This window comes from Eurosta solidaginis, chromosome 3, assembly GCF_040869045.1.
Source record: "Eurosta solidaginis isolate ZX-2024a chromosome 3, ASM4086904v1, whole genome shotgun sequence".
Classification (NCBI taxonomy): Eukaryota; Metazoa; Arthropoda; class Insecta; order Diptera; family Tephritidae; genus Eurosta; species Eurosta solidaginis.
The window spans coordinates 141,562,848-141,579,449 of record NC_090321.1 but is presented as its reverse complement, the minus strand read 5'-3'; the positions used below and the strand labels follow the sequence as shown (position 1 = coordinate 141,579,449).

The following is a 16,602-nucleotide window of genomic DNA, read 5'->3' as shown; positions in this document are numbered from 1 at the left end:
AGTGGGTACTTAAAGTTAGTTGTAGCTTTTTGACAAAACTTCCAATGGGCTATCTGTCAAAAAAATTGCAACTAATTTAAAGCATACGCCTCATTGAGTTAAGAACTTGCACTTATGATTTTATTTAACCAAAAGCAACAGAGAATTTTCGGTGCTTTAGTTTTGGCGCACACTGTACATATCGTCACTTGCTTGCCAGAAGCGTGAGTGTGCGAAAATTCAGATAAACTTTTTAGTCGTTCTAGAATTTACACTATTATTTTGAAATTGATTGGGCTACAAAACTGCGTACTTAAAAATTTGCTAGACCCTCTGCCGAAAAAGGTGCAAATTTTGATGTCCGTTTTTCAAAGTTTGATTAATTCTTTGTAACTTTTGCAACTTTTGTTTAGGTGGCTTCTATTATAGATTTCGGAGCCACTGTTTGTATGTATATTTATTTTTAGTTTTTAATGTTTCTTTGTATATACATACTTAGTCTGAAAGTGAAAATTATAGACAGAATGAAAGCCTTCAATTCCAATAATATATTTTATAATGCGATTTTAAATACAGCGTCTACAAACATTTTAGAAAATAAATCTTTTTGTTGATGAATAAGTTTGGAGGACATTGCTGTGGCAGCGCATTTTTCCAATAAAGCACGTTGTTGTTGCTTTGAATGGCGCTTCTACATGTACAGTCATATCATATTTTGGTCATGCATAATTGTAATGCTTTACATATAGCTTTAATGATGATACGTGCATGCACGCCGTCCTCAACATATGACTTAACTTGTTTTAAGATTTCACCTGCTTAAAGCACTACTGGAGTCGTGCCATCGCTGACCTGATAAGAGAAACATTTTTATTCTACACATTCTAATATAACAAAAAACTTCCCTCAGCATCTTGAGATTTGGCGATGTCGACTAGAGTTTTACGGCTGGATGCACAATATGCAATAGTTTCATACTGGTTGCACCATCATTTGAAATTGTGGCCTTGCCACTGGAATCAACAATATGCTTGTCCATACTGCGTGGACCCAATGTAGTGCGTATAGCGTCCACAATTGAATGCGAGGCATTGATGTTGGATATGAGTTGAGGTTTACCTTGAGAGCTATCGGTACCCAAATATTTTTTACACAAAAACTCAAATGTACCCAACACAAGTTCAGGACATTCATATTTATCGATACGCTGTCCGGTGTGGCCCAAATGTTGGAAATATTAATTTGGCACTGTTGAGAAAAAATATGGATCAATGAACACAAGTAAAAGTGAAAGATTTTTTTACCATCTGTTGTTACTTTACACATAAGACATTGGAAACGACGACCAGCATCTACAAATTGCATATATGAGCCTTGCAACGATTACAGCTAATTGGACCCAATCCATCAAAATTTACAATGGGTGGCTCATATTCACCCTCAACCGTGCGTGCTATTATTGGTGAGACGGTAAGTGTAATGGACAAAGCTGTTGTTTTTAGTAAATCAGCTGGTGCAGGTATGCAATACAAAGAGGACCTGCAAAGGAGAAAGATCATGTAATTGCCAAACAAAACATTAATTTCGAATATCAATACCTAACGTAACGGGGCGAGGAGTTACCCTGATCTTGTACCACATATTTTGTGGTTACCAATGGTGGTAATAAACCCTGCTCATTAGTAGTAAAAGCACCACCAACGCTATGTTGATTTTCAATGATAACGCTTATCCGATTTGGCATCTGATCGGGATCTAAACGGCGTTGGGCTTGATCATACTGTTGCGGCTGTTGATATATACCAGTACCAGGTGCAGGTAATTGCTAAAGAAAATAATACAAAAATAATCATCAGCAATATTTGAAATATATTAGTTGTATTAGCATACATTATAACCAGGACGTCCGAGTATTGGGGGTTGACCCGGCATGCGTGGCTGACTAAGCATTGGCGCCTGTCCATATTGTGTTGGGGGCATCATTTGACCCATGTAACCACCTGGTGCAACTGGTTGTTTTAGAGGATAACCTGGCTGTTGAGGATAACCAGGTTGTGGTGGATAGCCCGGCTGTTGTGGCATTGGCAGATAGCCAGGCTGGGGATGTTGTTGCTGCTGCTGTCGTGGCATTGCATAACCCGTTTGCTGTTGTGGTATATACCTTGACATAACTGGATGTGGTGTCATTGCCCCACCTGGTGCAATAGATGCGGGCGGCATACCTGGAGGACCATGTTGCTCATGGCCACCAAATTGCTGGTGCATACGGTGTTGAGGTGGCATTTGACCGGATGGTGACTGCATTAGACCAGACTGTCGTGTCATTGGACCCAGTTGCGGTGGCATTTGTTGTTCACCTGTTTGCTGGTATGGAGATGTAACACAGCCTGCAATTGATGTTGGTTGTGTAGCTGACCAATTTGAGGACCAGTCTAGAAAAATAACAACATTTATTAAGCAGAAAATTATTTAAAAATATATGTTTGCGTATACTTTCCCCAATAAGGGAAGTGACATTCTTTACATTTCTTTTGTTTATGTGCTCTTCTTCTTGCTTGTTTCACTATTCACTGTGGATTTTTAAACATCCAAATTACTTCCATACTACTATTTTTCACGCAAGAAAAAAGGCTAAATTTTTCTTGAGCAATTACTTGTGATCTGCGTACCGCTCTTTAAACTTTACAAGGACCGTGGATAAAAGCTTTAAAATGTGGACCAAATTCAATAGTCTTAGTTTTCGGCGTTATGATATAAGAGCTCATATGGATGACCGCCTTCAGTTTTTAGACTAGTTGGACTATCCCCTATGTTAGGGTAGTAGAACACCCGGTCATTTGTTCGACTGTCTTGATAAAGCTTTTGCTTCACCACTTTCAGTGTTCTTGCGAAGGACAAAGCCTAGCCTGGTTAAAAAATGTGCCTACGTATTCACATTTGTAACAGGAGCCGTCACGTGTTGGTCATATTTAAACATCACTGATAGGCTATATCCAATGTGATTTACTCAAAGGGACTAGTTGGGGATAGGGCCCCCAACTTTAGGAAATGTCAAACCGGGAGACTTGGGTGTTGAATGATGAAGTGTGAAAATAAAAATTAAGATTTCAGACGCTATTTTATAGTTAAGCAAATAAAGTGATTTTTCAAACCCTTCTCATACGTGTTGAAGATATGTATATGTAACTTAAGTGTGAGCTGAGAATCATTTTAAAGGAGAATTTAAATATTTAGCACTTAGTCTAGCATACATACGTATTAGAGATATACGCCGCCGATAAACGCCGCCGCCGCGCCGATATTTTTGACATTCGGCGGCGGCGTATATCTCTAATATGTATTATACTAGACTAAGTGCTAAATATTTTTTTTTTGTAGTAATTAATTTGTTGTGTGTCTTGTCAAAAAAAAGTTTAGTGCTCATCACTTTTTATGTTGGGTGTATAGATATCTTATATGTTGACATAGTTGCAGTATGACTTAGTGTATTGATCATATATATAGGTATAAGTTTACAAGTGTTGTATATTACTTTTTTTTTCTGTTAATTATAAGTAATGAAGATGGAAAAATATAGGTATTGAAAATATTTCAAGATGCGTAATTCTTTAATCAACTCCTTTTCCAGCTTCTGCTTCATTTTCCGCTGATACCCAACTTTTCTCTTGGTTTTTTACATATCCTCACAGGAGGTTTCAAAATGATGCATCTAGGTAGGAAGTAAGAAATTTTCGTAGTGACTTTTGACAGTGAAAAATCAAATCCTTAAACAAAAACTCGTCCTCGAATGAACTGGAAAACTTCTTTTTACTGATATTGGATTTGTCGTCTTTGTTTTAGCGTAAATTGGAATATAATAAATTTGCCTTACTTGTTTTCGCTATGGACAGAACTCACCCACTGTGTTGGTAATATTGTGCTGTTGATGACTAATATTGCCATTTCCACTATGTGTCGGAATCTCTCTTGGCGTTGGATGCGCTTGAATATGATGAGGTGATTTGTGCGACTGCTGATGATGATGATGATGCGTACTCATATGGTGGGAGTTATGATGCTGTGTCGGTTGAGCTGAACTTTTTGAGTGCGACCGTGCCACAGTTTTGATAACGTCGGTTGAGTTAATTGCCCTTTCCTCTCCGCCAGTTGAGGCTGGGGTCCGCTAAGGTGTATAGACAATGCAGACCTCGTGAAATATTGGTTCACACTCCTAACGCGATGGTACCAGCTAAGGCGCTTGCGAAAACACTTGGCTGAAATATTTGATATGCGCCTACGCGAACGTAATTAGTGGCGTGGAAATTTTTCCTTTTTCCTTAAGTTAGAACAGTGGCCAGAGGACTAATTGGGTCACGAGTGCAACAAAATCAACGAATGTTATTTACCCTTTATATTTATGCCTCATCAACACTGTTATTAATCATTTAACGATCAGGTGCTTAACGCCGCAGGCAATACCATCAATATCATCCAACCAGCTGCATAGCTGTGCCCCCATATGGAATTACCTGGAAACGAAAATGTTCTTTGCTTGATGCAAATCCGAAAATGAATTGTTTAGTTTGGGTTGTAGATCGGGTATTTCCTCAGCCTCTTTCCTCTTTCATGAATCATCCAAGTAGGTACTAGTAAATCGAAGACTTCGCCGCTGGTGGCAACCAATTTTTTTTATTTCAAATCGGGCAAGTTCTAGCAAAATGAACCTTCCTCCTTACCCAGCCAAAACGAAAGAAAAAAAGAATGAGGAAGACAACCAAGCAGCCAACTTCCGTATCTGGTTCCCACCGATAAATCGATACACCGATATTCTGTAGAAGCGACTCGAATTGTGATCGCTATATTGTGTTGTTCAACCCTGCAAAAATTTTTGGATTACGTGTTCCATTTTCTTCATGTTGGAGTACTCTAACAATACTCCTTTCCGTCGATCATTGCTCGTTTTTTAACGACCGTGATCACGACACGATGACGATCGAACAGAGTTGTCAAAACTAAAATATTGCATACAAATAACTGATAATAAAATTTTACTATGGCAACTCTGATAAAATGCAACCGCGTACTGGTTTTATGTATACATAATATAGTATAGAGAAATATTAGTTTCTTTATTCACGCAAATGCTAAATAACAAAGGAATATTCGTAGTATAAAATATAAAATTTGTATTGCCCCTCTTCATTTACTTTCATTTTAAATTAAATTCACTCCGATAATTCTTTCCGACACAATTCCTCTTTAGTACTTTGGCATATGCTCCTCTGTGGGTGCTCCATGGAGTACTACAGTGAGAGTACTTTGGAAAGTACTCTCACGTATGTACTCTATGGAATACTCACAAACAAAGCGAGAGTGGGATCACCTACTCCACTCCTGAGACATCGCAATGTCCTATACTCCTAAACGAGTATTCCTTACACTATGTATGGAGTACTCCCGTTTTTTGAATGGTATTCAAATATATCAGTGATTGGCGATTTTCCTTCAGCATGAAAATTATTTCGTTTTTTGAATGACAATCACCTTTGGCAGCATTTCGCCAACAGCGACTATGGCAATATTTCTTCATGATACCCCAGCGGGTTAGGGTGTCAGAATATTCCCGCGGTAGGTATGCCTGTCGTAAGAGGCCACTAAAATACCAGATTCAAGGGGCTGTGTAGCGCAACCCTTCAGGTTGCCAGCGCAATATATAGCTTCTCCAAACTCAATTGTCAACCTCACCTATCCGCAGCGAATCCTGTTTTACTAATAGACGAAGCTCTGGCAACCCCAAGCTTCTCATGGAACTTGGGGGTGGGGAGGGAGGGAATGGCCTGAAGGTTTAATGTGGCCACATAAATCGTTCCCGAAATGGTCGGGCTAGCACCTTAATGGTGCTGTGGTACCGGAGCGGATCTGTATCCGGCAAAGGACCATTACATCGATAACACTCCCCAAAGCCTTCGGGGAGCAACCTTATCGCTACAACAACAACAACAACATATTTCTTCATGAAGAAAGAAGATCACCTCTGCATCTCCTGGTTGTGTTTATTTTTAGCTAGCTTGCTCTTTTACGAGACGTTATTTTGAATTGAGTTTTTTATAAACGACGTCTTGATCTGGTTGGCTGCGAAAAGTGGGTTGTATTAATTTATTAAAGATTCGTTTTAATACCTAGTGAAAGATGACAGCATACTATAGTAAAAAAAGTGAAATGTAGCAATTTACGAACTCATAAATGAAACGCATGCAAAATGTAATATTTGCAAAAAAAATATTTCGTACAAAACATCCTACAGTAATTTAAAAAAACATATGTATGCAAGCCACCATCCAACTGTCGAACTGCCAATGGCAGCGGTAATGCAAAGGCAACCTCAACCGTCCTTACAGCAAGACATTCAGCTCGAAACAGTTACCGAAGCAGGTGTGCAACATGGTAAGCTCCTTTTTTTTACAAAATATAATATGAGTCGAGGCCACTTAACATGTTTTCAGAACCCACTTTGCAGCAAACAAAAATAAGGTCATCTTTAAATAATAGTAGTAGTAGTATATATTTATTTTTTCCAAAAAATCAGATACAGAGTATGATTTAAGCTTTTGCGTACATCAAAACACTTAAATAATAGCGACAATAACAGAGTATGTTGTGTGTCGCACCACGTGTTAAATAAAATACTACCGAGTTACAAAAATTCATTTAATAATAAGTCTCTAATTTTATAGCTTTCCGCGAGAAACTTGGCCAGAGCGTCGAAGTTAAATCCATATAAACTGGGAACCACCTTGGCCATATCTAAAGTTCTTTCACCAAACTAAAGGGAACGAATGTTGTTATATATCGGACATGTGCCAATAAAGTGAAAAACGTTCTGGCTCCTGCGAGGTACATACTGTGCAAAGAGGAGACGATATCTTTTTATAGATTCTTGCGGTTAGATTCAACAAACCTCCACGTGCCCGGAGAATTAGACTGGCTGCATATGCACTGTAATCATCAGTGAAATACATACTCTCCAACGCCACAAGGGCCGGGTAAAGGTCGTGTGTAGTAGACTTCCGAGCCATTTCGAGGAACCTATTTGTATTATACTCAGCTAAGCGTTCTAAGAGCGAGGAAGTGAAGAACTGTATATTAGCTAATGTCAATTGCGTAATGGAAGGTAGATTGACGATGGTAGCAAGTTCTTTCCAAGTTTTTATCCAAGAAATCCCCAGGTTGGAAGTCTCCTCTGCTAGAATACGCTGTCATTTGATCGACGAAAGCAGCGGGCGATATAGAGCATGTGCAGGCAAAGCGTATGTAAATATAGGGAGTGAAAGCCTGTTTCCAGATGCAACATGTAGTTTGGCGTATTAGAGGGAAGGAATATCAGTTTATTTACGAAAAATCTAGGAAGTCTCTCAACTTGGTCGAATTCGTTAACCCCCCATACCTGCGCGCCGTAAAACATAATGGACCTGGAAGCAGCCTCGTAGATTTTTATTTTCTGCGACAAACAGATCCGAGAGTTATTAATATAGCTCAGACACGTTGCGTTAATAGCGTTCTTAGCATCCACTAGCTTTGAGTCCAAATGTTTATTAAAAGATAGTTGACAAGTGAGAAGTGCACCTAAGTATTTGTATTCGTTAACTACTTCAAAAACTTCGCTACAGTAGATCCATTTCCATGAGCCGGGGGCTCTACCACCTTTCCTAAATACCATGATTTTTGACTTGTTCAAGTTGGCAGTTAGTCCCCATTGACTACAATAGTTGTAAAGGAAGTTTATCATTTCCTGTGGCTGTTCCGGTGATTCCGCAAGCAAGATCAGATAATCTGCGTACATTAGCACCTTCACATTAATGTTCTTAACCCTGACACCCCGCACAAATAGTCAGTTAGGTCATTTAAGAACAAAGAGAATAGAACCGGGCTTAAGAGGCATCCTTGGCGGACACCGTGATTAACAGGGAAAGGCTCTGACAGATTGCCTTCAGACAGAACTTTACCAGACATATTAGCGTAGACTAATCTTAAAATTTCAATCATATGAGTTGAAAGACCATAGAAGGCTAGTTTATAAAAGAGCATGTTGGGGGGAATCGTATCAAAAGCACACGAGAAATCTACAAAAAAGGCAAAAGTTCTTTTATTACGTGAAAAATTCAGTTGGGCAATGCTTGAAAGCAGAAAAATATTGTCTATCGTCGAATAGATTCTGCGAAAACCGGACTGAGACTCACTTAAAATATTGTTACAATCCATCCAAGCATTTATGCGACCAAGTAAAAGCCCAGAAAAGATTTTATAAATAGTGTCTAGCAAAGACAGACCTCTGTAATTTATAGTAGCGTTAGGGCCACCTTTCTTAAAGAGGGCAACCAAGATGGAGGAACTGAAAGAGGAAGGAATATTCTTTCTCAAATAAATAAAGTTTAGAAGCGCCAGCAGTTCATTGAGGAAACATTGGGGAGCAAACTTGTAAAATTCATAACATACGCCATCCTGCCCAGGGACTTTTTTGCATTTGGTACTATCAATAACCAATTGGAGTTCGCTACTTTCAAAAGGAGCATCAATAAAGGGATCAGAAAGCTGGGGCATTGCTAAGTGCACGCACGAATCAATATTATTACGGTATAGGAGTTCTTTGAAATAAAGATGGAACTCACGGATCTGAAGGTTACAACTTACTTTACAACGGACCTTTTTAAGTGAGTTTGCTAGCCGCCACCAGTCACTTGAATTCCTAACGCTACTAAGCTGTTCAATTTCCTTACATCGCCACTCTAATTTCTTCCTATTTATTTACTTATTTATTTAGAATATATGGGTGTACATATAAGACTGAGTCTTTTAAAGTACAATACAAAAGTGGAAATTCATATATTTTAAAACTTAGGTCTATTAAAATTCGCAAGTAACTTACAACATAGTCGTAGTATTTTAAATTCAAAACTGATTTAATATTAATATTATATTTGTAATTTTAAAGTCAGAATTTGAAAAATTTAGTAAAAGGAAAAAGAAAGGAATGAAATATGTATAGAGCAAGTCAGATCGCAATCACTTTCACACGGTATAAATAAAATAATTGTGAATTACCCTTCTGTAGTTACATCTACCCATAACAGCTTTGACATCTTCTGGAATTGAATTCCAGAGCCTAGCAGCATTAACGAAGAAAAGCCTTGAAGAGGACAGGTATTTATATTTAGGGATTATCAGAGTTTGATGCCTTCTGGATCTTGTTAGTATTAATTTAACGTAAAGGTATTCCGGAGCTTTAAATTCTAAAAGCTTATACATGAACGTACAATTTCTAGCAGCAAGATAGTCGGAAATAGTAAACCCCAGAATTTTGGTCTTCCATGCAGTGATGTGATCATATCTCTTGAGTCTGTAGACGTAACGCGTAACATTGTTAAACGCAACATCAATTTTGTGCGACGAAGCAGAATCTAGCTTGCTATATACAAGCTCAGAATAGGTGATGTGGGGTAGAATTAGTTGAAGTGCCAGTTTCTTTCTCGTCTCAAGAGGAGTAAATGAAGCTGTCATTCGTAATCTACGTAGAACAATATACACTTTGCTTACAACTTTGTTTATATGGTCTGAGCAAATCATCGTAGAGTTTACAACAAATCCCAAATTTTTAACCTTTTCAGTAAATGCTAAATCAGCGTTACCAATATACAAATTTGGAATATCTTCTACATGCACTATACTACTACTTATAGGCAAAACATATGACTTAACAGCATTCAAACAAAGACAATTAACAGTAGCCCATTGTGAAATAGATGACAGATCACAATTTATTTTATAGCACAAATCTTCAACAAGACCGACACGACTGGAGAAATACAGTTGTATATCGTCAACATAGGCGTGAACCTGTACATTCTGACACATAGAGAATTACAGAGCTTAACATATTTTTTACGAAGAGTGAGTTACTTAATCCTATCGCAATCTGTATTCCTCCTTCTGAGCATATTTAAAGCGTTCATTAACTCCTTGCTATCAAACTATGCATTTTTCGGCGCGAAATGACACTTTCCTTTGCAGTGGTGTGCCGCCGTTTTAATTTTATCAGTAATTATAGACACTTTTTCATCAATAGGTACCTCAAAGTATATATATTCGCTATTGGAGGATCTAGTAATGAGCTCCAAAATTTATTCGCGTTATGTGGTTTCCATGAGAGTCTGGGAGAAAGTACGTGTTGCAAGTTCTAATTTAAGGCGTTCGTGAAACAATTTCTGAGAAATGGCATTTTCGAAAAAAATTTTCAAATACGATGATGTTCCACTCAGCCGTCGATGTGGTCTTCATAAATAAAAGCAAACTATTGGGGCATATTCTTAGTCAGAATTAAGTGGGTACTTAAAGTTAGTTGTAGCTTTTTGACAAAACTTCCAATGGGCTATCTGTCAAAAAAATTGCAACTAATTTAAAGTATACGCCTCATTGAGTTAAGAACTTGCACTTATGATTTTATTTAACCAAAAGCAACAGAGAATTTTCGGTGCTTTAGTTTTGGCGCACACTGTACATATCGTCACTTGCTTGCCAGAAGCGTGAGTGTGCGAAAATTCAGATAAAATTTTTAGTCGTTCTAGCATTTACACTATTATTTTGAAATTGATTAGGCTACAAAACTGCCTACTCAAAAATTTGCTAGACCCTCTGCCGAAAAAGGTGCAAATTGTGATGTCCGTTTTTCAAAGTTTGATTAATTCTTTGTAACTTTTGCAACTTTTGTTTAGGTGGCTTCTATTATAGATTTCGGAGCCACTGTTTGTATGTATATTTATTTTTAGTTTTTAATGTTTCTTTGTATATACATACTTAGTCTGAAAGTGAAAATTATAGACTGAATAAAAGCCTTCAATTCCAATACTATATTTTATAATGCGATTTTATATTTTTTGTATGACTTTGGGCCCATCAAAGGAAAATACAGCGTCTAAAACCATTTTAGAAAATAAATCTTTTTGTTGATGAACAAGTTTGGAGGACATTGCTGTGGCAGCGCATTTTTCCAATAAAGCACGTTGTTGTTGCTTTGATTGGCGCTTCTACATGTACAGCCATATCATATTTTGGTCATGTATAATTGTAATGCTTTACATATAGCTTTAATGATGATACGTGCATGAACGCCTTCCTCAACATATGACTTAACTTGTTTTAAGATTTCACCTGCTTAAAGTACTACTTAAGTGGTGCTGGTTCGCTGACCTGATAAGAGAAACATTTTTGTTCTACAAATTCTAATATAACAAAAAACTTCCCTCGGCATCTTGAGATTTGGCGATGTCGACTAGAGTTTTACGGCTGGATGCACAATATGCAATAGTTTCATACTGGTTGCACCATCATTTGAAATTGTGGCCTTGCCACTGGAATCAACAATATGCTTGTCCATACTGCGTGGACCCAATGTAGTGCGTATAGCGTCCACAATTGAATGCGAGGCATTGATGTTGGATATGAGGTGAGGTTTACCTTGAGAGCTATCGGTACCCAAACATTTTTTACACAAAAACTCAAATGTACCCAACACAAGTTCAGGACATTCATATTTATCGATACGCTGTCCGGTGTGGCCCAAATGTTGGAAATATTAATTTGGCACTGTTGAGAAAAAATATGGATCAATGAACACAAGTAAAAGTGAAAGATTTTTTTACCATCTGTTGTTACTTTACACACAAGACATTGGGAAAGACGACCAGCATCTACAAATTGCATATATGAGCCTTGCAACGATTACATCTAATTGGACCCAATCCATCAAAATTTACAATGGGTGGCTCATATTCACCCTCAACCGTGCGTGCTATTGGTGAGACGGTAAGTGGAATGGACAAAGCTGTTGTTTTTAATAAATCAGCTGGTGCAGGTATGCAATACAAAGAGGACCTGCAAACGAGAAGGATCAATGTAATTGCCAAACAAAACATTAATTTCGAATATCAATACCTAACGTAACGGGGCGAGGAGTTACCCTGATCTTGTACCACATATTTTGTGGTTACCAATGGTGATAATAAACCCTGTTCATTAGTAGTAAAAGCACTACCAGCGCTATGTTGATTTTCAATGATAACGCTTATCGGATTTGGCATCTGATCGGGATCTAAACGGCGTTGGGCTTGATCATACTGTTGCGGCTGTTGATATATACCAGTACCAGGTGCAGGTAATTGCTAAAGAAAATAATACAAAAATAATCATCAGCAATATTTGAAATATATTAGTTTTATTAGCATACATTATAACCAGGACGTCCGAGTATTGGGGGTTGACCCGGCATGCGTGGCTGACTAAGCATTGGCGCCTGTCCATATTGTGTTGTGGGCATCATTTGACCCATGTAACCACCTGGTGCACCTGGTTGTTTTAGAGGATAACCTGGCTGTTGAGGATAACCAGGTTGTGGTGGATAGCCCGGCTGTTGTGGCATTGGCAGATAGCCAGGCTGGGGAGGTTGTTGCTGCTGCTGTCGTGGCATTGCATAACCCGGTTGCTGTTGTGGTATATACCTTGGCATAACTGGATGTGGTGTCATTGCCCCACCTGGTGCAATAGATGCGGGCGGAATACCTGGAGGACCATGTTGCTCATGGACACAAAATTGCTGGTGCATACGGTGTTGAGGTGGTATTTGACCGGATGGTGACTGCATTAGACCAGACTGTCGTGTCATTGGACCCAGTTGCGGTGGCATTTGCTGTTCACCTGTTTGCTGGTATGGAGATGTAACACAGCCTGCAATTGATGTTGGTTGTGTAGCTGACCAATTTGAGGACCAGTCTAGAAAAATAACAACATTTATTAGGCAGAAAATTATTTAAAAATATATGTTTGCGTATACTGTCCCCAATAAGGGAAGTGACATTCTTTACATTTCTTTTGTTTATGTGCTCTTCTTCTTGCTTGTTTCACTATTCACCGTGGATTTTTAAACATCCAAATTACTTCCATACTACTATTTTTCACGCAAGAAAAAAGGCTAAATTTTTCTTGAGCAATTACTTGTAATCTGCGTACCGCTCTTTAAACTTTACAAGGACCGTGGATAAAAGCTTTAAAATGTGGACCAAGTTCAATAGTCTTAGTTTTCGGCGTTATGATATAAGAGCTCATATGGATGACCGCCTTCAGTTTTTAGACTAGTTGGACTATCCCCTATGTTAGGGTAGTAGAACACCCGGTCATTTGTTCGACTGTCTTGATAAAGCTTTTGCTTCACCACTTTCAGTGTTCTTGCGAAGGACAAAGCCTAGACTGGTTAAAAAATGTGCCTACGTATTCACATTTGTAACAGGAGCCGTCACGTGTTGGTCATATTTAAACATCACTGATAGGCTATATCCAATGTGATTTACTCAAAGGGACTAGTTGGGAATAGGGCCGCCAACTTTAGGAAATGTCAAACCGGGAGACTTGGGTGTTGAATGATGACGTGTGAAAATAAAAATTAAGATTTCAGACGCTATTTTATAGTTAAGCAAATAAAGTGATTTTTCAAACCCTTCTCATACGTGTTGAAGATATGTATATGTAACTTAAGTGTGAGCTGAGAATCATTTCAAAGGAGAATTTAAATATTTAGCACTTAGTCTAGTATACATACATATTAGAGATATACTCCGCCGATAAACGCCGCCGCCGCGCCGATATTTTTGACATTCGGCGGCGGCGTATATCTCTAATATGTATGTATACTAGACTAAGTGCTAAATATTTTTTTGTAGTAATTAATTTGTTGTGTGTCTTGCCAAAAAAAAGTTTAGTGCTCATCGCTTTTTATGTTGGGTGTCTAGATATCTTATATGTTGTCATAGTTGCAGTATGACTTAGTGTATTGATCATATATATAGGTATAAGTTTACAAGTGTTGTATATTACTTTTTTTTTCTGTTAATTATAAGTAATGAAGATGGAAAAATATAGGTATTTAAAATATTTCAAGATGCGTAATTCTTTAATCAACTCCTTTTCCAGCTTCTGCTTCATTTTCCGCTGATACCCAACTTTTCTCTTGGTTTTTTACATATCCTCACAGGAGGTTTCAAAATGATATTGTACATGCATATGCATCTAGGTAGGAAGTAAGAAATTTTCGAAGTGACTTTTGACAGTGAAAAGTCAAATCCTTAAACAAAAACTCGTCCTCGAATGAACTGGAAAACTTCTTTTTACTGATATTGGATTTGTCATCTTTGTTTTAGCGTAAATTGGAATATAATAAATTTGCCTTACTTGTTTTCGCTATGGACAGAACTCACCCACTGTGTCGGTAATATTGTGCTGTTGTTGACTAATATTGCCATTTCCACTATGTGTCGGAATCTCTCTTGGCGTTGGATGCGCTTGATTATGATGAGGTGATTTGTGCGACTGCTGATGATGATGATGATGCGTACTCATGTGGTGGGAGTTATGATGCTGTGTCGGTTGAGCTGAACTTTTTGAGTGCGACCGTGCCACAGTTTTGATAACGTCGGTTGAGTTAATTGCCCTTTCCTCTCCGCCAGTTGAGGCTGGGGTCCGCTAAGGTGTATAGACAATGCAGACCTCGTGAAATATTGGTTTACACGCCTAACGCGATGGTACCAGCTAAGGCGCTTGCGAAAACACTTGGCTGAAATATTTGATATGAGCCTACGCGAACGTAATTAGTGGCGTGGAAATTTTTCCTTTTTCCTTAAGCTAGAACAGTGGCCAGAGGACTAATTGGGTCATGAGTGCACCAAAATCAACGAATGTTATTTACCCTTTATATTTATGCCTCATCAACACTGTTATTAATCATTTAACGATCAGGTGCTTAACGCCGCAGGCAATACCATCAATATCATCCAACCAGCTGCATAGCTGTGCCCCCATATGGAATTACCTGGAAACGAAAATGTTCTTTGCTTGATGCAAATTCGAAAATGAATTGTTTAGTTTGGGTTGTAGATCGGTTATTTCCTCAGCCTCTTTCCTCTTTCATGAATCATCCTAGTAGGTACTAGTAAATCGAAGACTTCGCCGCTGGTGGCAACCAATTTTTTTTATTTCAAATCGGGCAAGTTCTAGCAAAATGAACCTTCCCCTTACCCAGCCAAAACGAAAAGAAAAAAAGAATGAGGAAGACAACCAAGCAGCCAACTTCCGTATCTGGTTCCCACCGATAAATCGATACACCGATATTCTGTAGAAGCGACTCGAATTGTGATCGCTATATTGTGTTGTTCAACCCTGCAAAAATTGTTGGATTACGTGTTCCATTTTCTTCATGTTGGAGTACTATAACAATACTCCTTTGCAATGCATTTGCGGACCACCATCAGCCGATCATTGTTCGTTTTTTAACGACCGTGATCACGACACGATGACGATCGAACAGAGTTGTCAAAACTAAAATATTGCATACAAATAACTGATAATAAACTTTTACCATGGCAACTCTGATAAAATGCAACCGCGCACTGGTATAGAGAAATATTAGTTTCTTTATTCACGCAAATGCTAAATAACAAAGGAATATTCGTAGTATAAAATATAAAAGTTGTATTGCCCCTCTTCATTTACTTTCATTTTAAATTAAATTCACTCCGATAATTCTTTCCGACACAATTCCTCTTTAGTACTTTGGCATATGCTCCTCTGTGGGTGCTCCATGGAGTACTACAGTGAGAGTACTTTGGAAAGTACTCTCACGTATGTACTCTATGGAATACTCACAAACAAAGCGAGAGTGGGATCACCTACTCCACTCCTAAGACATCGCAATGTCCTATACTCCTAAACGAGTATTCCTTACACTATTTATGGAGTACTCCCGTTTTTTGAAGGGTATTCAAATATATCAGTGATTGGCGATTTTCCTTCAGCATGAAAATTATTTCGTTTTTTGAATGACAATCACCTTTGGCAGCATTTCGCCAACAGCGACTATGGCAATATTTCTTCATGATATCCCAGCGGGTTAGGGGGTCAGAATATTCCCGCGGTAGGTATGCTGTCGTAAGAGGCCACTAAAATACCAGATTCAAGGGGCTGTGTAGCGCAACCCTTCAGGTTGCCAGCGCAATATATAGCTTCTCCAAACTCAATTGTCAACCTCACCTATCCGCAGCGAATCCTGTTTCACTAATAGACGAGGCTCTGGCAACCCCAAGCTCCTCATGGAACTTGGGGGTGGGGAGGGAGGGAATGGCCTGAAGGTTTAATGTGGCCACATAAATCGTTTCCGAAATGGTCGGGCTAGCACCTTAATGGTGCTGTGGTACCGAAGCGGATATGTATCCGGCAAAGGACCATTACATCGATTACACTCCCCAAAGCCTTCGGGGAGCAACCTTATCGCTACCACAACAACATATTTCTTCATGAAGAATGAAAATCACCTCTGCATCTCCTGGTTGTGTTTATTTTTAGCTAGCTTGCTCTTTCACGAGACGTTATTTTGAATTGAGTTTTTTATAAACGACGTTTTGATCTGGTTGGCTGCGAAAAGTTGGTTGTATTAATTTATTAAAGATTCGTTTTAATACCTAGTGAAAGATGACAGCATTCTATAGTAAAAAAAGTGAAATGTGTCAATTTACGAACTCATAAATGAAACGCATGCAAAATGTAATATTT

At 38.5% G+C, this 16,602-nt stretch overlaps 2 protein-coding genes and 1 long non-coding RNA gene across 3 annotated transcripts in view; all 3 read right to left on the bottom strand.

Moving 5' to 3' along the window:
• phyl (phyllopod) overlaps positions 1-16,602 on the bottom strand; it is a 413,007-nt gene that overhangs the window by 366,985 nt on the left and 29,420 nt on the right. The gene's annotated exons all lie outside the window — the stretch shown is intronic.
• LOC137246662 (uncharacterized) lies at positions 1,182-1,697 on the bottom strand. The gene is made up of 3 exons (XR_010951632.1): positions 1,578-1,697; positions 1,284-1,518; positions 1,182-1,227 (listed from the first exon to the last, which is right to left on the bottom strand). It is a non-coding gene; the product is annotated as an uncharacterized lncRNA (long non-coding RNA).
• On the bottom strand, positions 11,090-14,397 carry LOC137246011 (protein transport protein Sec24D-like). The gene is made up of 5 exons (XM_067777144.1): positions 14,256-14,397; positions 12,236-12,777; positions 11,944-12,170; positions 11,652-11,883; positions 11,090-11,595 (listed from the first exon to the last, which is right to left on the bottom strand). The coding sequence occupies exons 1-4, from the start codon at positions 14,395-14,397 to the stop codon at positions 11,700-11,702; spliced, it is 1,095 nt and encodes a 364-aa protein (XP_067633245.1). The 3' UTR covers positions 11,090-11,595; positions 11,652-11,699.

What these genes read in the sequence shown, in the direction of transcription:
- LOC137246011 (XM_067777144.1), bottom strand. Translation starts at nt 14,397, where the DNA reads ATGAGTACGCATCATCATCATCATCAGCAGTCGCACAAATCACCTCAT. An exon ending in TCGGACGTCCTGGTTATAAT is followed by an intron (nt 12,171 to 12,235) that starts GTATGCTAATAA and finishes TATTTTCTTTAG; the next exon opens with CAATTACCTGCACCTGGTAC. An exon ending in TCCTCGCCCCGTTACGTTAG is followed by an intron (nt 11,884 to 11,943) that starts GTATTGATATTC and finishes TCTCGTTTGCAG; the next exon opens with GTCCTCTTTGTATTGCATAC.